Raw genomic sequence first — 21,490 nt, 5'->3', positions numbered from 1 at the left:
TTTCGTAAAGATTTAAGATTATAACAATGTGAATTTCATGCATGTATTCTCCTATCATTCCAAAATTTAGCCTATTTTATTATACATTCTTTTGCTTGTTGTTCCTCCATTTCAAATTTTAATAAAAACAATGCATATCAGCTGTAACATGTTTATTATTTGTATATAATTATTTCATTTTTACAATATTCAAAACCTAGTCTTTTTACTTTAAATCTTTCTGATAAATGTATATAAGAAAACCAGTGACATTTAAGTCTTTCTCAAGTCAAGTCTCTTGATTTTGTTTTTAAAAAGCCCTAGGAAATCCTGCTATGTCACCATAAGCTAACCATTTCTATTTATTTTTCTTGTATAATATGATTATTGTGGTGAGACTGAATGGTATATTTAGACACACCCTGAATTTATATCTACTCCATCTTCTCAATGTGGCACATCTAACAAAATTATTTTTAAAATCTTCATTAACCTTAACTTTATCATGTTGGGTTAATTGTGATGTAGTTATCATGTTGTACAGACATATGTTTGTGAGATGTTTATCCATGGTGAATGGATGGTTTATTCATCCCAGTTGCCTAGATTCACACCAAACATTGAACAATAAAGTAAACATGTCATCTTTCAATGTACTAGGGTAGCTAGGCTAAAATATGGCTGGCTTGTTTGTCATTCTGTGCATTGTGTGCAAAAAGAAAACCATCTTTTTAATTACATGCTCTATGGCTAAACATACAGCCTTAACCAGAGCTAAAATCTTGTTCAAATTAGGGCTGAAAACTGCTCCTGTTTTCTCTTGTGCTCTGCTTGGTTGTTGTTTGCCTTCCTTATGCTAAGTAGCCAAACTAGAATAACTACATGCATTGGAAAACATTCTACAGCATATTGATTTTGCTCTCAGATTATAGGGCCTGGAAAAGTAAAGTAGACCTCTGCAAGGCAGTTTAGTGAGGCATTGAGCACTGCAAACACAATGTGATTCACCTTGCTGGAGACCCAAAACCCTGCAGTTGTCTCATTTCACAGCTGATTGTCAGCTGTTAGTGGTCATTCCTGTTTCTCTTTTTAAGTAAGGAAACTGGTCGTGGGTCATCTAGTATTCCTTTAAAGATTATTTTGGACAAAAACAATGTGCTGTGGCTCTGGAGAATCAAGTTGAACAAGTTCTGAGAATCCTACAAATGCAAGCTAAAGACTCTATGTAATCTCAACTCCTGATAACTACACAGTCACAGCCAGTAGGACAGAAGTGGCTTGCCCTCCTTCCAGAATAGTTTTCTGTTACCTATTGAACCTACACCTGTGATGCCAAGACCTCCCAGTGGTCTCCCAATCACAAACTGATAGTCCTGAAACTGGTTTGCTTTTATACTCAAACAAATTTATCTAGCTGCTGCCAAAACTACATTATACAGCTTAAAATGCAGGATTGGACAGGAAGAGTTTCAATTCAGCACTTAAATAGTTCTTAAAAATAAAATAGAATAAGTGGAATTCTTCCTCCTTTAATCGGCTTTTTAAAAATAAAATGCTTACTGTACAGAGAAACCAATTATTTAAAAGATGAGTGCTTATTATTTTTTGGAGAGGCATAATGTAAATAGTTTGACTGGCTTAAGTACCTTGTCAGAGTTTCCCAAAGTATCAAGCACCAGGCCAAATGTTTAATGTATCCTCCTTGCCATTCCTACCCTCCCCCCATCCCAGATCCTTTCCCAAACAGTGAGTAGAAAACACCTGGTTTAGTTCTCACCCGAGTTCATCTGGATTTATAGTGCGTCACAATAATACATTTATAGTAGAGCATAAGACTCAGCTAATGGTAAAATCTTTTCTCTTGCACATTTTTTCCTTCACAAGTGCTCTCTTTGACAGGCAGAGTCTGTGCATGGGCAGGAATCTGACTTTTCCACAGAGATATTTTCCTCCAGGATGACCCACCACCACCACTAATGATATGTGGGAATGATCTTGGGAGACAGGAGGCAAATGCTGGATAATCAGCATGAAAAAGAAGAAGGAGGAAGTGTGGGAAGCGTTTTGGAATCTTCCCTAGTTTCCTGGAGATAAGAGGACAAAAATACTTCCAGACATGCAAGATTGTGTTAATACAACCTTACAAGAAAGATAGAGGTGGTATTCCTGGTTGGGCTTCTTGTTTGGACTACCACAAAAGGCCTCAAAATCATGATAGCCTGTGCCACTCCTATATAGCTGACAGACACAACTTCCTTTCTTTTAAAGTGTTAACATGTTGGTTTGTTCAATTGATGATTCTAACAGTCCAGAAACATAGGAAGACTGCTCATATGAAACTATTTCTATGATATAATAATTCAAGGGTGGGCATCTATGGTGACCTTATGACCTGCAGACCACACTGGCTCAGGAATTCTGGGAGTGTATTTATTTATAATATTTATTGGCTGCCCATAGGGTAACTCTGGATAGCTTACAGTTACATATAAGTTAAAATGTAAAAAGTTAAAACCAAACTTTAAAACCAAAGACACATGGGGAGGGTGGAGGCGGACTGGAGGTGGAAGGTGGGATCTGTTATTATTCAACCACCTCCATTGCGCTGTTCCTCCCCTGAGGCCCCAAGCTGAGTCTATGTCTTTAGGCCTTTATGAAAGATAGAAGGGTTGGGCCAACCTCACATCAGGGAGGGGCAAGGTGTTCCAGAGGGCAGGAGCAACAGCAGAGACTGCTATATAGATCATAAACCTGCCGTAGTTGCCCTCCCCTGAGTTAACCGAACGTGTTATGTAATTCACCACTACATCTGCAAAAGCATTTCCAGCTTTGATTGGGATTTGCTGGTGTTATAGTGTGACAACACCACAGTCCATCCTATGCCCTAAAATGTTTCCGAGACATACAATGTGGTCCTCTCTAAATCCCACTGGGCTGTGCTCTGAGATCCAGCCATCCGATATATATTTTAGTAGGGGCATCTTTCATATTCGTCTCTTCCCAGTTAAAATATGAGCACAAAGGACTCAGTAGATGGCTGATGTGTTTTTTGAATTTTGAGTTCTGGCAATGCCTTGAGGGAAGCAGGTTAAGACCAGAGAGCACAGTGAGGGAAAGGGGGAGTCACTGACTGAAAAGAGCAGAAGACATTTTTAAATTCTAATTGAGATTGGCCTGTATTTAAAAACAGGAAACACGAAGACAGTGTTTGGGGCCTACAATAGCAAAGTAGGACAATGCAGCGCTTCAAGTTGATGGATAAAAAAGAGCTTTGGAGCTTGCGGGCTGTTACCACACCACTTGTCTGCAACTTCTTCAAGCAGCTGCATTTTTTTTCTCTTGCATTGTACAGACTTGCAGCTCCAGTGCAATCCTGGGAAAGAGATATATCCGATTTATAAATATGCAGGTTTGTGCTCCTTGTGCAACATGCCCTGGTGCCCCTTTTTCCAACTGTAACCACTGTAGTACACGCTTTTGGCCTAAATACACACAGCTCAACTATGAAAACAATATTTGCAATAACCATCTGTGTGGCCATGCTCACAAAACATATAAAATCCATAGCAAACTGAACTGTGGTTTACCGAAATGGCCCAGGTGCTTTGAATCATATAGAAACTGCCGTCCTTAAGTTCATACAAAGCACTGACTTATAAACTAGCCAGGTCTGTTTTAATCAGTTCTTCAGTGCAAAAACTGCTTTTTTCAGAAAGGATATTCTGAAGCCCAGCTGCTCATTCTGAAAGTCAGATGCATCAGCTGGTGAAACTAATAAGCCACTTTTTAAAAGTCTTGGACTGTGAATATTTATAGGGGCAGACAGAATGAATCCAAGATAGTAATAGCAATAAGCACTCAGACTTATATACCGCTTCACAGCCCTCTCTAAGAGGTTTGTAGAGTCATCTTATTGCCCCCAACAATTTGGGTCCTCATTTTACCAACCTCGAAAGGGTGGAAGGCTGAGTCAACCTTGAGTCAGCCAGGATCGAACTTCTGGCAGTGAGCAGTGATAGCCTGCAATACTGCATTCTAACCACTGCACTCTCATGGCTCATAAAAAAACAGAATTATAAAATAAAGAAAAGGTGTGATATGTTGGTGCATTATCGTATATTTTTTTTAGGATTTTTTAGAATAATCTTAGATAATCATTATCAAGTATGGTTATGCTGATACTTTTATATACATGTGCGCACAAAAATGCACAAGCTTAAATTCCATGGACTAGAAAGCAAACCTGAGCCTTTACATACTTAATGTAAACTTTTAAATAATGTATTATGGCTACTTTAAATACAGATTGAAAGAGAGAAGCAAACATAAAATTCATTTGCAAGACAAGTTTTCAGTTAGCAAAACCAGAAATTCTTCCACTTACATGAAAGAATATTTTCTAAGCCATAAAACTATAGATCAAAGTGCCATGGAGAAAAGGTTACACACAATCTGTTCTACTGATTCATGTTTTATATTTCCCAGTGGTCCTCCAAAAATATTGTTTTTAAGGTACTGTAACGAGGAGGAAAAACCTGTCTAGGCCATGTTTACGTGCTATATAAAATGTTCCTATTTCTGGAACACACATTGTAAACACAGCAATCCTATGTGTTTCCATACATTTTAAAATAGATATTTTAAAATTTCTCAAAATGCTACATTTCAACATCCAGATTCTTAAGTATTTTCAGATATCTGAAGCTTGTGCTAGTTTTTATTTAAGATTAATCAAAAGTCCTATTATTTCCTCAAATGGAATGTCAATTACATACTTTGCCATGAAAAATAAAACATGAAATCTTATTTATTTTGGTTTAGGATTTTGCTTTGCAATCATGTTCTGTGTAAAAAACAGTTTATAGAAATTCCCCCTTTTCATCTTGTGTAATGTACCATATCAGTCTAAAAATGGAATTTGATACAAATAAGGCATCCATTAAGTTTAAAGACTCTCAGCAATATTTATTTTGAGAACAAAATACTTTATTTGTCAATAAAACTATAGTTTACAGTAGAATATACTAAATAAATTATGTAATTTATCCTTTACAAGCAATATATCTAATCACAAATATTTCAAAGACAATATATGTACACAACATAAGGCTTTGTTATAAATAGCTTCTTTATTTCACTAATAAACAGTGAAAATTTCTTTATAGAAGATAGTTTCCATAAAGTTATGTGCAGACATACTACCTCTTGTATGAAATTAACAGATGAGCAATCATAATTCTGGGGGGAAGGGAGAAAAGCAGAATTGGTTTATAGAATAGTCACCACTATGAAGATGGCTCTTTAAATAGGAAAGGTGGATTAGATATTTTTGTCCATGATCACTGAATACATGCAAATGAAAATACCACCTTCAAGTCCTGAAAAGACAATAGGAAAGTAGAAGTAGCAGCTAAAAAGATGGAAGAGGCAAGGCTTCACAGTTGAGCAGGCAACAGCAGGCCATGATTAATTGTGGAATGTTTCCCATCTCATCTGCCGAGTCTAGGGTGGGATGTCTATAGTTCAAGAACTGTTTGATGATTTCTGTAGAGCTCTGATGATTAAGACTTTGTTTACCAGGCTTAACAAAAATTTTCCTCATAAATCTGAAGTGCAGAAAGTGCATTTGTTAAAATATGCTCATTTTCTTTCATCTTCTGTTACTGTAAAAAGAAAAAAACATTTTACAAAAGAATAAAATTCAGGAGTCTTATTTGCTTACACGTGTAAAACTGGAAAATATATTGCTGCCTTTATGTACTGCTTTTTGTCCTAAGATAGATATAGATCAGCTTTTCTATAGTAACCACACCATATTTTAATACTGCGTGTTTATTGTACAATAATGACAGCCACATGCTGCAATGATCTATTTTTCTTCTTCTAAAAACACAAAATGGTACCCATTAGAAACTGTTTTTTGAGTAATACTTTGGCAGTTAAAATCGAATCTCCAGTGGTAGAATAATAATATTTGGGACGTTTTTATGGTCTGCTCCCAATTATACATATATTTGCCTTCCTTTTCTCTCCTTATTGTTCACTCTTTTTCAGTGGGTGTTCCAATTCCATTACATGTGACCAAATCTGCAGCAATTTCAAGTTAATAAGTTTGTTTTTAGAAACAAAAATATATGCTAATAATACAATAAAAACATGCTGCCTATATGCCTGCTAAATATTTTGGTAGAAAACAAAAGTCACTCAATATCAAACTGATAACATATCACTTTTCTTCACGTAATATACTTTATTAGAAAAACATGTTTGTGTATTTCAGAAAGGTAGTATCTTTGAGCTGAAGGACAGTACTGCCCTATTCCTGAGAATTTCATAGGAGGACTGATTGTGAGACCACAATATAATATTGCCTGTGCAGTCAGAATTAAAACTGCTAGAAAGTCTGGCTTCAAAGGTAGTTCTTCTCCATCTATTTTTAACAATACCAATGTTTCTTTACTGCTTAGTCAAGAGTTTGGCGCATTCCTTGGTCTCGCCTTCCTCCACTGGAGACAATGGATACCCCCAGCCCCGCCCGGACCACCATAGGTGCCCCCGATACAAGTGACATCGAGCTAGTTATGCCCCCCCCCCGAGTTTGACACTCCTTTAGTAGGTTATAAACTAGTAGATCATGTTGGTAATTAATACTTAAAACTGGGAGTTATATTGATGACCTATATTTTCCCCATTAAAATTTAAAACAGGAAACTGTTTTATTTTTAAAAGGTTTAAAAAGCTTTATGGAGAACAATCATTCTGTTAAATACTGTAATGCAGTTACATTTACAATCTATTTTTTTTTTTAAACTGAACTTATGAAACTGATAATTGGGATAAGTAGCAGTACATTATTGATTTGTTTTGAACTCTCCTGGCAAATAGTGAGTTTTATACAAACCTGTATACAAATGACATGTCAAGTCAAATAAAAGATGCCTATGCTATTTTATCAGCAATAGGTGGCAGCATTGTGTTTTGAAAGACAACATTGAAACTTGTTTACTGTTTCTTTGAAGACTTAGAAGGTTCTAGTTTTGGCAATAGCATTAATTCATTTAACAAAATAGTTGCAATGCTGATTTTAATCTTGAGAAATAATTGATAAAGAGATTGTTGCTAACATTATAATTGAATTATTGTATACTCTGCATGAAATTATTAAATGCATGCATGATTTGACTTTATCCCACAAAGAACAAGCTTGAAAAACTGTTCAGAGCCAGTAATCACTAGGAATAAGCTGTGTTCAAAAGTTGCTCATTCTTACTTAATACCTCCAGTAGTGACGCATATTACATCCAATGACAACAGAACTTGATAAAAAGGCCCTGAGATTATGTTTGGCCATACATATCTAATGGCATTGAATCTTTGACTTGTTTAGTTCAGCTTTTTTACTCAATGTTCTTTCTCCCTTCCTGTATGCCTTGAATTTATTGTGAGTTATTTTGTATTCATGCACAACGCTAGTCAAAATAAAAAGATAAAAATCATCTTAGGATAATGTTTTACTTTAAAATGAAAGCAGGGATTTCTAATAGAATCTTGGCTGCTCGGATCAAGCTTTTCACTCAGAGTAACTAGGGTGCCTGTGTATATGAATGCTAACACTTGGACAAAAGAGCAAAAACAAAGACTGTTTATTGGTGATTTCCACTTTTTGTTGCTTTGCTACAGACAAACTTTGACTCAAGAAGAGGCTGCTGTGTTTGGTTTCAAAAGTAAGAGACTCACACAGAGTTTGCTTCTCAAGATGAAATAATGAGGTATAAACATAGGTCTTTCAGTACATATAGACATACAAATATTCTCATTCTCTCTCTCTCTCTCTCTCTCTCTCTCTCTCTCTCTCTCTCCTCCCTCCCTCTATACATACATACAACAAAAAGATGTGCTTATTTATTCACACACAGACACATTTATTCACACACATAAAGTAAGAGAGGCCCAGAATTTCAGCAGCTGATAGAATGGTTTTGCAGCCAAGTAACAAACTATTTATTCTGAGTATGGTTGTTACAATCAGCCAAAACTAGAACATTAAAGAAAACTTTCTGAGCCGAGGGCTGCATTGTGCTATCTTTTTACAGTTCCCCTGCAGAAAGCTGTTATGGTTAATAAAAATTTAAAAAATGGATGCAAATATTCTGACATCTGCCATGTTGAATATAGATGCAGTGCTGACACAGGCAGTTGCCGGAAGGTACTCTGACATTACAGTATTCCTAACAGTTTCCTTTTCCCTAGAATCTGTATTTTTCCCCCAAAAAGGTATATTTTATTTCTTAAAATATAATCATTAGGGTCAAGAAACACTTATTCTCGAATACAATCCTAAAACAGGATTATTTATAGTAGTACTCCCAAACATGGTCTATTTTAATGAATATGCAAATGGAAACACTCTGGGAAATTAACAGAATAATCTGTAATAATAACCAATCTGCTAGTTCCATCACAGCCACAAAGGAGATGAAGAGAAAACGTCAGAGACACTTCCCAGGTGGCCCAGGGTCACTTTCATTACTGAGATCCTTGAAATACAAAGACTGTGCAGGGAATCAGAAGGAGGCTTAGGAGACAAGAATTGAGTGGTAGGATAAACTGAGAGTTCCCACTTGTGGAAAATTGTTTCCCTCATGGATCTGCAAAACTCTAATGCTTTACTTGAAAACCATTTCCTAAACTAAAAATAAACCTATTATCAAACAAAGGTGTAATCATCATGTATGGAGGTCCTCAAAATTTGAGCATCCTGCATTATCAATGTTTGTAAAAATGCAAAGAGATAGCTTGGAAATACTTTACATTTTCTAGTTTATGGAAAGGCATACTTAGGAATGAAATATTTACACTATACCGTGAGCAGATTACAACATGCAATGATTCAAAGGCAAGTTAAAAGATAAATGCTTTAAAAATGTAATTAAAACACTAGTAACATGATTGGACCACTTACTAAATATACATCCAGGACAGAAGCATTATCAGTCTCAGTTTCCACCGTGCTCTGTTCTGAAGTCAAGCAGATGGCACTGTCTTCTAAAGTGAATGTTGAACTTGAAGGCAACCCTTTACTGAATGGGAAAAGAATATACAATAAGCATTCATAAAATGAAGAACCATTTTGGCCATTCCTGGCCTATTAAAGAGCTTTTTTTCCACATTTGTCAAGATCTGGTTAATGCTGAGTTGCCATGCAACTCTACCAAAATATTACTTAATCAAAGACCAAGCCCTTTGGCATCCAGAAACTTGCCAGGCCTCGATGCTACAATACACTTAGCTGTTCTCATTTTGTCTAGAAACACAATCTCCTGAATTGTGATTTTACTATATATACCTAGTATGCATTATATTAAAATACTTAACAGGAACAATAGAAATACTCCTTTGGATACTAAAAAAATCTCCACTTAATTATATATCCTCATTATATTCCAATGCTACAAAAACAACTTCCCAACTTTACACTAGGGAAAAACTGGTCATGTATAAATTGTTGTTGACAGTGTCATAAATAAACTTAATGTATTTATACACTATGATTTCCAGAAGTCAGCAGCCTAAAGGCACTTCTGCATTCTTTGTCTGTTTATACAAACAACATCCACACAACCTAAGAGCTGTTAATTTATTATGGTTATTTAGAAACAGGAAAAGCAAAACCTGATACACCCATAGAATGAGCCAGGCTCCAGAGTGAGTGATATGTTGTGGCTTTTCCTGTTTTATTCATCTCATGCTATAAATATATTATTACAGCTGTGACTAAATAATCTGTCACATTAAAGAGTTTATTCATGTGTTTTTGCACAGATTTTAGAACGATTCGTAATTCAAAGAAGAAAAAAATAAACAGTAACATTTCCATAAAAACCTGTATAGTAGTTACCTTTCTATCAAAATAGGAAAGGAAGTACTTCCGTAACATAATATATACACATTTATGAATGAGCAAGAAGGCAGTTCTATAGCCACAAGACTAGTTTGGCTTCACAGATAAATTATGGCTTGAGCAAGATTGTTATTCATATACACATCACTAGAGCAGGCCAAAGCTTTATCGTGTCTTAAGAAAGCTAGGGTTCATAGGCTCAAGTCCAATGATCCAGGGCACGCCTAAAGTTTTCCCAGGGCTAAAAGCAAACAACCGTGGCACAGGTGGGCTTTAGATACCATTATTTCCACACATTGCTTTGCTTCTACCCACCCATGTTTCTGATTTGCCCTTGTTTGATGAAGCTTTGGCTTCTTCAGCTGCTCTCTGCTGGATATCTTTATAAATGTTGGCCTCACTGTTAAATTTATTGTGAATTACTGGTTTTAGGTATTTCAGATTATTTACCCATTAGCTTCCTAATACCCTCATATCTTTAAAAGAGTTGGGAGAATTTAATCAGACCCACATTAGTTATGGCACTATCGTAAGCAGTTATATTCTTTTTTTAAAATCCCACTTTTTCCCAAAAGAAGCCACAGCTCTCTTTTCTCCACATTTTTCCCCACACAATTGTTTGAAATAGGTTAGCCTAAGAGCTAGAGACTCATCCAAAGTTACTTAGGATCACTCAATAAAAACCTCAACCTGGGCATTCACAGTTCTAATTCATTCTTAAAAAATACATAGTGCCGGACCTTCTTTTTAAAATTTTAAGAATTATTATAATTTTCCTCAATCCCCAAAGGCTATGAATGAATACTAAAACAAGCAAAAAAGAAAAAAAATAATCTTGGCAATAAAACCCAAACCAAAGCTTAAGACAGATATCCTCAATCAAAAGAGGCGCGTAGTCAAAATCCACCGAAGTAAATCCCCAATGGGGGCTGCACGTATTTCTTATCTACATTCCCTTATCAGAAGGGGGAAAGGAACTCTCAATAGACATTCTCTAAATGATTAAATTGGATGGCCAGATTTGATGCAGATTATATCTCATATTCTGCTATGTGTAGCTTTAAAGGCAATGATCAATCTAAATAGGAATTTCTATTTCAAGAATCCTAAAGTCATTTGTAAATTTCCTCCTAAAAAGCTCCATTAAGAAGCTCAATATGTTATGAATAAATTAAATAGCCATCTGACAGTTAAGGGAGATGTGAAACTATTTTTAAAATTGTCCTATGGATTGTATGTATCTTTCTCAATCTTGGGTGCTCTATCATAGGCTTGGGAGTTTGAGGGTTCAACATCTTAGCTGTTCCTAGCACTTCCCTCTTCTGGACAAAGAGTTCTGATGTTCTCCTTGGGATCTGTTGAAGCCATTCTCACAGCTTAGGAGTCACAGCCCTACAACCATTGGGCTTTACTTTCCACATCTCCTCTAGTTTGTCCTTCAGACCCTGGTATTTCTCCAATTTCTCATACTGGTTCTTTCTGATGTTGCTGTCATTTGGCACTGTTACATCTATCACCATCGCTGTCTTTTAGTCCTTACCTAGTACCACAATGTACTCTTGAGTTGCCAGTATCTGCCTGTCTATCTGGATTTGAAAGACCCCTAGGATATTAGTACTGCTATTCTCCATGATCTTCTGTCTATTCCAAGCATGGATTGATCAAAATTAATTCTTACAGTTAGGTGTATTTAGTTCATCACGCATATCTAATCAAAGATATACCATAAATGACAGATAGATATTCTTAATTTGAATTTCAATTATTATTGGATTCTTATTTTAAACAGAATGCTTAGTAAGTTTTGAAATACACCTCCAAGGGAAATTGGTTATACTCCTTTGTAGGAAGATGGAAGCACAGTGGCTCAATAGTTAAAATGCCAGGCTTGTTGGCTGGAAAGCCTGCACCCCAGACTTGAGACTGAGCACCACGTAATGGGGTAAGCTTGAGTTACTTGCTCCAATCTCTGCCAACCTAGCAGTTCAAAAGCATGCAAATGTGAGTAGATGAATAGGTAGGCACCACTTTGGTGGAAAGGTAATAGCGCTCAGTGATGTCATGCTGGCCACATGGCCACAGAAATATCTTCACACAGCTGGCTCAATGACCTTGAAATGGAGATGACTACTGCCCCCTACTGTCCCCTATAGATAGCAACACCTAGCAGAGTAAAATCTGCAGTGACTCCTTTACTTTTTTAAAAAACCTTTGTAGGAGGATTATGATGAAAACCATATGAGGCGAGAAAGTAACACTAATTTGAACTTAGGAGCCAGTATGATGTTTCTTTTAAGAATAGGTGAGATCAAAATAGATGAATGGTTTTATAAGAAGTGCCAAATTAGATAAAAAACCAATTGATAATATCTAGGCTTTATTATCTACCTATATAGCAGACATGCAGAAATTTCAGAATTTAAATCTGCATGGTAAATTGGTGTAAATTCCATCACATCGTGCAATAAATCTTGCACATCATGGCAAAACATAAATTACTGATATTTCTTACAACATTTAATATTATTAAATCGATCCAATTCAGTTCAGTTTAACTAACAAAATACCCATTTATATTTCCAGGACATGGGTGAGACAAGATACTAACTCTACACTAATATCAACTGGCTCTTCCAAGATTATTATTTTTATTTCAGAGAAATATTAACTCTTCTTCCTGGCAATAGTTTGCTAACACTATTGTTGCTTATTGTTTTTCCCAGAAAACTTTGAAAATTGATGTTCTGCTGAAATGAAGGAAGATAAACTCAGAGGGTTTGGGGAAATATTTTTCACAATACTGAAAATACCTCACTTTTCAAATGACATTTTGGCATTCCTTTTAAAACCATCCATCTATCTTGATCTTACTTGCTCCCAAGGGCACCATCATACTGGCACCTAGCTTCAAATTAGCGTTAACTTTCTTGCCTCACGTGGCTTTGATCATCCCCATGTGTACTCCACAAAGAAACCAGATGCTATAACAGTGAAGGAGCAAAGAACAATAAGCCATAAAAGAGTAGAAAGATGAAGAACACTGCCCTGAAAATAACTCTGTGCTTCCTTGCAGAAAATAATTACTTGTTTTCCAATAAACTTAACACCGTTTTGTGGTATAGGTGGTGCTCTTCAGGCAAAGCTATTTTAGGTTGTATAGTTAGTCTATCTATTCCCTTAGACCAGGAGGGTCAAACTCAAGGCCCACAAGCCATATACGGCTCACAAGGTGCTTAGATATGGCCCGCAGGGCTGCCTTGGAAACAGTGAAGGACCGACCCATGGTGCATGGCCCTCCAGAGCTCCGTTTTCAGCTGCAACTGCCTCCTGCAACCCTTTGCCAGCAAAAATGGAACGGGCATGGCCCTCTCAAGCTCTGTTTTCCCTGGCTCAGGCCACACAGGTGCCCTCAACACGAGTGACACTGAGCTGGCCATGCCCCCCCTACCCCGCCCCCAAGGTCAAAGACAACCCTGATGTGGCCCTTAATGAAATCGAGTTTGACAACCCTGCATTAGAGTAATTTCTTGTGTACCCACCATGACTCTTCTGCAAAAGTTACCTACATTCAGGTACAATTTATAGCCACAATTGTATTTAGAAATCATGAAAAAATTGTTGCAATTATGGATTAGAAACATTTGTGTTTCTATGTTTTAGAGACATTTCAAACACACAGTTGCATATTGCACATGGAAAATACAACATACTATTTTTCCCTTAAATTAATACCTAATAAAGATAAAAACAAAAAACAATCTTTCAGTGATTTTAGTCTAATATGATGTAAATAACCTGGTGGAAGATTAACTGTTGCTAACACTGAGTCTTTAATACCCAACCGGTAACAATTGATGTCCCAACACAAGAATATTGAATCTTTTTTTTTTTATATTAAATGTTTTATTCATTTTCATTTTCAATTTTGTACATTCACTTATATACTGGATATTTGCAATAATAATAATATAATAGTAAGAAAAAAAAAAAAACCCCAACCTAAACACAACTCATAAACCCAACCTATCGCTTTCATACACCCCTTCTTCTCCCCCTCCAACTTTCCTTTCTCCCTCCAACGATCACCCCTCCTACTTCCCTTTCCCCTCCTATCTTCCTTTCTCGCCTTCCTCACCCTCCTTCCCCTCTCATCCTCCTTACATTCCCCTCTTCCTCCCTCCTTACTTCTCCCTCTTCCTTTCCTCTACTTCTCACTATGGTGCATTTCTCTATTCCTTACGCCAAAAAGAAAAAAGAAAGGAAAAAAGCAATAAGAAAAAAAAAAGAGAAAAATAAAAAGAAGAGATAAGGAACAACAGTATACAAGTGTATTCTTCTTATTCTATATATTGAAACTATATCTCCACCCACCCACCCACCCCCAATGAACCCCCCTCCCTAACCCCCTCCGACTTCCCAAGTCACACACCCGGCACAGTTCAGTACCATTCACCTTCAAAATATCTTATTAACAATAATAATGAAAATAAAATAAAAAGAACACTCCGAAAAAGAAAAAAAAAGAAAAACAAAAAAGTAAATTAAAAAAAAAAATTGAAAAATCTTTTGCATTATGCTCAGCCTCCCATCATTCTTAAAATTTAAACAGTGTGAATCATTCCATTTATATTTTGTCCTCGTCCCTTACTTCTTTGATATTTACCCCCATCTTCCTGTAGACTCTCCAGATAGCCTTTCTTAACCTTATATTCAAATATTAGTTTATACAAAAATCAATTTATCTTCATACTTTCGCTACTCATCTTCCTATCCTTCGTTTCACGTCTCCATTCCTCCCAAGCCCAAATTGCATAAGATTAGGATCTCGCTCTTCACTTTAAAATCCTGAGCTTTTTATGTTATACTTCAAACATGTAAATTCGTAAAATGTGTGCCCAAAATCCATACCAGTTCGTTCAATCCCAAGATCCCTTCATCAATATTCCGCTTCACCTTCCTTTCTGCCCCAGTCTTCCCAACTCCATTCATCCCAAACCGCAATTCAAATAAATCTTAGTCCCCGCTTTCCTCACAGAAAACACTTCATGCGCAGTTTGGATTGAAATTCAAATAAGTCTTGTAAAAGTCCCGTATAATATCTGTCTAGAATAAGCAATGCTTCTTTCCATTCCTCATCAGTACACAGCTTTACCATTTCATACCAAACAGAAATCCTAAAGTTTTAATCAGTCCAAAAGCTTAGAAAGTATTTTAAAGACGTCGCTGGGTCTATATTCTTTGCTCTTCTGCCCTTCCGGAAAGAAAAGGCAACCCTCTGCCTTATAACCACGTGTCCCGCTGCTTTGAAAATATGACTAAATCCTCAGTTTCCGCTCTTCTGCCTCTCCAGTAGGGGGAGAACAACTCCCTCCTTCTTGTAACCAAGTGACTTGCTGCTTATCTTTCCTTCACCTTGTCCTTCCGCGCTTCTGAGTGAGTCAAGAAGCCCCGCCTTCAGAGTTTTATAATAAAAGTCCCGAGCTTCCGAAACAGAATTAATACGAAATCTTTGATTTTCAAATGTAACTGTAATTCCAACTGGAGCTTCCCATTTATACTTTATTTGACGATTTCTAAGTTCTTGGGTTAAAAAAAAGTATAGCCTCTCCTTGCTTGCAGCATCTGAAGCGGGATATCTTTAAAGACGAACAAATCGTGGCCATCGATTCGGAGCCTGCTATTATAAAACTTTTGTGAGATCGCGTTTCTGGATTCTCTTGTGAAAAAATATATAATTATGTCTCTTGGAAGCTGTCGTTGCTCTGCTACATGCGAATTTTGGCGATAGATTTTTCGAATATTCCAATCAAAATTAAGTCCCGGACCTCCCACCACTTGGCTGAAAGCTTCTACAAAAGTCTGTTTCAAATTTTCTCCTTTCTTTTCAGGCAGTCCTCTGACTCTTATTGCAAACGCCTTTCTGTTATAATTTATCATTGTAAGTTGTGTTTGATTATTAATAATCTCTTGTTGTAAAGCTTGAATATTAGAAGTCAAATTAAAATTAGCCCCCTCCAAAGTTTCCAATTTCGTCTCCATTTCTTCAATATAATCTGTTAAAGTAGACGTGACTTCAAACATATTCACATTTATTTGGGCAATTTTGGTCTGTATTTTATCGCATAAATCCAACACAAATTCTTTAATTTCTTTTCTAAAGTCATTAATTATTTGAAAGAGAAGCTCCTGTGTCAAAGAATCTCCAGTAGATGGCGTAGGAGACAAAGGCAGCGATTTGGTAACAAGTTCTTTAAGCACGAGGGGGGAGGATTTTTTTGCCTGTTTAGACCTGGGAGACATTATAGATAAAATCTGAGAGTAGACAGATAAACAGTGTCTTCAGCTGGTCAGTTCTCAATAAATTATTTGTAGATTTTGCTCATTAATGAGTAGCGGTCTCCGTGGAAATAAAGCCAGTTAATTACGTCATCAATCACCAACACAGTAAAAACGCCATTTTGTATCCCAATTGCGCAGAGAAGTTCAAAGGAAGAACAAGGCTGGTGTTTAGATAGTTAAAAAAAAAAAACACATCACAGAAGTGAGACCCGCTCGTATTATCTTAAAAACAATTTATCATTGTCCTGAGTGTGGGAGTCGGCTGTCTAAGGCTGCAAAAAGGCAGCTGCGAAGAACTGGCTGGAGATAAGAGCTCAGTTACGCTGGATCTATTCTCTGTTCGCAGCCCAAAAAAAAAGGAAAAGGGCTGTGAACTACGAATAAATCCTAACACCTGAGCTGCTGCCTGTCCCTTTCTGCCAGAAAGGGATGATATCTATTGATCTTAATTAGATATACAGACCAGAACTCTAAGAGGGGCTCCGTTGAGCTCCTCGGCGACAGGCTCCTCCCACAGGAAGTCCCAAGAATATTGAATCTTTACTGAATAAAACCCTCCCTATGTTAGCATGATATATTGTCAACTACAAAAAAGCCACACAAAAGTTCTAGTAAGTTATTTATATATATAGATTTCAGCAAGAAAGGAATATTGAGAAGTTGCTGTCCTAAGTAAAATTGCACTGTAACATCAATAAAAAGGTGGGTTACTCATACAAATACTGTCTGCAGAAGGAATATTTATATAGAAGCAAATACTTCAATGTAAACAAGAATCCTGCATTATAAAATCATAAGGAAAGTTCTACATACAAACATATAATAACAAGGTTACTTATGTAATTGGAACAGCCTATAGCTCTGAATCTAAATTTGTTACAATTATTCTTCTGCAGAACACTACAATTTCAATGGGGGGAATCAAATTTTTTTTACTACCGGTTCTGTGGGCGTAGTTTGGTGGGCATGGCAGGGGAAGGACACTGTAAAATTTCCATTCCCTCTCCACTCCAGAAGTTTACTGCAAAATCCCCATTTCCTCCCGATCAGCTAGGACTCGGGAGGCAGAGAATAGATGGGGGCATGGCCAGTCAGAGGTGGTATTTATTGGTTCTCCAAACTACTCAAAATTTTCACTGCCGGTTCTCCAGAACTAGTCAGAACCTGCTGAATACCACCCCTGTTTTTACCAAAAGCAATGAATAGAATTGATACTTCAATGTATTCTTCTCTACATTGGAACAAAATGGATTGCAATTAGAGGTTCTTTTGTGTTACCAAATCTATGTTAGGGCAGAAGCATATCTGCATTACTGATATTTTATTGGGGACAGTGGATACTACCTACTCCAAGCAACATTTGCCTAAGCTACAAAGGTAAGACTACTGCATCTCATATTTTCAAGAAGGTGGTTTGGGATGCTGACCGGAAGAAGTAGTGCTTTTTTGCGGCAGCGTAAACATTGTGAATCAGCCTCCCAGTAGATATCAAACTATACCCTGATTTTCCAAAATGGTTGTAATCTGAATTGTTTTAGAGAACTTTCTCTGAGCTTATTTATGATGTCATCTTTTACTTTTATTTTTGTTCTTTTTGACCATGCCTTTGCTGATGTCATTAATTACATTCCATGGATATTAAGTGTAGCAACCCTGGATGCTTTTGGTTTTTTTCTATTTACATTCCATAGAAACCATCAAGAATCGGTTTAATTGCAATGGGACAGAAACATGTTAAATAATCCTCACAGAATGTGTCCAAAGGGTTGCTTTCCGGTCCACAGGAATTGTGCAACTGCAGTAATTTCAAGTTATTTGATCTGTGTCATAACTAAACTCACTTAAAAACTTTCCAAAAGTATTTGAAAAAATACTTTGCAAGAGCCTTGATATAGTTGTTGTTGCTTACATTAAGTACCTGCTTTTAGCTCCTACCAGCTATTTTGATTAATGAATATATTAATGAATATATTTACCAGTAATTACAATGGTTCGGAAATTAATGCACAGGAATTCCAGAGATGGAATACTTCCCATGTTCTATATTGCTCATAATACTTTGAACCATATTCCACATTGCCATTTTGGCATTCCTCGTATCAAGAACTGATTCAGAAAAGTTAGCATAAGCATTCTCTTGATGCCCTGTTTATTTGGGAATCTATATAAAACTATCTAGAATGAGCAACTGATTGCAGTAATTATCCTTTTATTTGAAGTATCTGATCATTGTACTATACATATTTTTAACATTTCTAAACTTTTCTATTTAAAAAAATATGGTTTTAATTGAAAATGATAAAACATTTATTTAGTTGCAAGAATTCCTATTATTTATCAGTTAATAGTGGTATCAAACCTTTTTAAGCACTAAGAATACTGCAGAATTCCCCCCCCCCGTGAAAGTCACTGTGAAGCCATAGAAAAATAAACGCACCAGCATATATCTCAATTTAATTAATTTCTTTAGTGAAAGAAACCACCGTCATTACAAAATATTTCCGTAGATAAAATACTAATCATATTATTTGACTTTATAATCCCCTTAAGAGTGTATAGAGGGGGGAGAGGAAAATATTTTTGCATCCTCATTTTGGCTAGAAAGACACACTTTGGATAGATAGAACTGTACAAGTTTGAGCTTGTTTGATTTTGGAACCAAGACACAGCTTTGCTTTGTCTACTTTCTGAATCTTCATGAATGTCTATGTGACAACTGATGGTAGTATGCACAGGACTGCACAGGTTAGCCATAAAAACTGGAAAATAAATTTGAGTCTTTAGAAATGTAGGGTAAGGGACACTTCTTCCTCCAAAAAATATCACCAAAGCTATTTGCCTTTGAGAGGCACAAGGAAATCCTGAATTTTCAGGATGCAGATTCTTTCCAGATGGTAGCAATCATTGATATGGATTTGAAATTTTAGAAACTGCTCTTTTCCTTTGCTTTTTCAAGATCCAATTATGTCTGGTTTTATATTTGGATTTTGTTCAGATCAGATGCACATTCATAACTGTGCAGGTTTTGGATATTAAAATGGAATGTTTGCACCTGGCAAGTTAGAATTGTATTAAATAATTCCTAATGTGATACATAGGGTTAAGAAAGAGCATCACAGAGAAATGTTAAGAAGATTTGCTTCAGTAATTCCACAGAAAATACATACGCGGAATTTTATACTACGTGTAATATAGAACTAAACTAATATAAAAATCTTACATAATTCCTAGAGAAGGTAATTAAAATCTAACACCAACTTTTGTTCTTTTGTAATAAAAAATACTTTACAAATCTTTAAGCTTGGCAACAGAGTGCTGAAGTAGCATTATCACTTATTCATTTATTCCTTTTCTAGGCAGGCATTTCTATAAAAACCCACAAAATAGCAAGATTCCAGTGCAACAAGCTTAGAAATAAGCTCAACTGGTATTTGGTTAGAACTTTTCACTTTCTGGAATGTAAAATAATTATTCTTGTGATTACACAGACGTACAGAAGTTGTGATCTTGGCAATAACATGGAAATACTGTTTTTATTTCCCAATGTAGTCTGCAGACTGGGAATAGCCTATGGGCTTCCTATTTCAATTATAAACAAGGCCAATTATTTCATTTGTTCCAGATTCAATCAGCTTCCTTTGTTCTGTCACCTACTGTGATATTGAAGGAAGGCCCCACTTAAAGGTGAAATGTAGCATCCAGCCACCACGCCCAAATGTGTCAATATCTTTTCTGGGCACTTCACTTGGTTGTCATCTCAACCTGTTGTCAGCATTGAAATCCCACACGGTAACTGTTACAAGGACTCTGTCTCAACCTGTTCACGCTACAATAAGTACAGTAATAATTCCAAGCCAGGATTTCCTGCCTTCTACTAATGAATGTACTTTCTAGTTTTTATAGTCCGAATAGCCATGGAGATATAAAATGAAGATGTCAGCGTTCTGAGTAATGCACCCACCAAAAGCAGAATTGTGAGGCAGGTAGATTCCTAAAATAACATGTTTGTTAGGAATATAATCTAACGGTTGAGTTGGCAATATATAAATCATATAGCAATGCTGTACCTGTTTCTTTAAATTATACTGTAAAATGTGATGGGTTGCTGTTTTCCTCAATCGGCTATAAGAGGGAGCCAGAATGACTGTTAGCTCTCTGTTTCATTAGATGCTGGGCTGATCTGATCTGAGTGTTTTAGATGCTGGCTGTTAGAAAGTGCCGTGAGCTATTGTAAGTTTTGCAACTGCTAGCAAACTTTGAGTACTGAACTGATTATATGATACTGGACTATGTTATTTGGATTATTCCTTAACTGAAAGACATTGATGACTGACTTATCCGTGTATGACTTGGACTGTTTGAAGGACTCTGATACCTCTATTTCTACGAAAGTAAAAGCCTATTTAAACTGCAGTATCTCTGTATGCTGGTTTGTGTGTTCTCCAACACAACTCTCACACTTCCCTGAACGTACTCGCTGTCCCAACGGGGAGCTTACCAAACACTGGTTATGGGCCCAGAGTGTACCAGACGTAGCTAAAGGAGAGTTGGTGTTGATACGCAATACCGCATACAGATAGCTGTTTATTTTAGTGATTGCACTATCCTGGAGAAGATGGCGAGCGACCCATCAACAAGCCTATCGATGATAACCCGGTTGGATGGAGCAAACTATGTTTCCTGGTCTATGAAATGCAGTCTACTCCTGCGTAGGGAAGGTTTATGGGATGCTGTACAGAATCCACCGGATGTAACTGCTTAGAATCCAGATAATGATGATGATGCCAAGAAGATAGCAGATTTTCAGCAAAGCAACGAACGGGCATTGTGTATTATTGGTCTAACACTGAATGACCAACTATTAGTTCATATTCGTGGAGAAAATTCTGCTGCAAGATGTTGGGAGAATTTGAAGAGGATTTATGTACATGACACTGTAGATGGACACATACATCTCACACGCAGATTGTTTATGGCTAATTAAGCCGTAACACCTGCAAAGCGTTCCTGAGCCTTTAAATGGTCTCTCTGTCTGGATCAGTAGGAATCGCAATCATGGGAAAGACTGCTGACCTGACAGTTGTGCAGAAAACCATCACTGACACCCTCCATAAGGAGGGAAAGTCTCAAAAGCTAATTGCAAAAGAAGTTGGATGTTCCCAAAGTGCTGTATCAAAGCACATTAATAGAAAGTTATGTGGAAGGGAAAGGTGTGGAAGAAAAAGGTGCACAAGCAGCAGGGATGACCACAGCCTGGAGAGGATTGTCAGG

At 36.7% G+C, this 21,490-nt stretch overlaps 1 protein-coding gene across 1 annotated transcript in view; it reads right to left on the bottom strand.

The window, feature by feature from the left end:
• Positions 1-5,029: 5,029 nt before the first annotated feature.
• PIP5K1B (phosphatidylinositol-4-phosphate 5-kinase type 1 beta) overlaps positions 5,030-21,490 on the bottom strand; it is an 83,235-nt gene continuing 66,774 nt past the window's right edge. Inside the window, exons 14-15 of the mRNA XM_032212451.1 lie at positions 8,942-9,059; positions 5,030-5,642 (exon numbers count right to left, since the gene is read on the bottom strand). Of these exons, the coding sequence (XP_032068342.1) occupies positions 5,640-5,642; positions 8,942-9,059 (121 nt within the window). The 3' untranslated portion in view covers positions 5,030-5,639. The remainder of the gene's footprint in view (positions 5,643-8,941; positions 9,060-21,490) is intronic.

The sequence above is a fragment of the Thamnophis elegans genome, chromosome 3 (assembly GCF_009769535.1).
Source record: "Thamnophis elegans isolate rThaEle1 chromosome 3, rThaEle1.pri, whole genome shotgun sequence".
In the NCBI taxonomy this organism is placed as follows: domain Eukaryota; kingdom Metazoa; phylum Chordata; class Lepidosauria; order Squamata; family Colubridae; genus Thamnophis; species Thamnophis elegans.
This window is presented reverse-complemented; position numbering and strand designations above follow the sequence as displayed.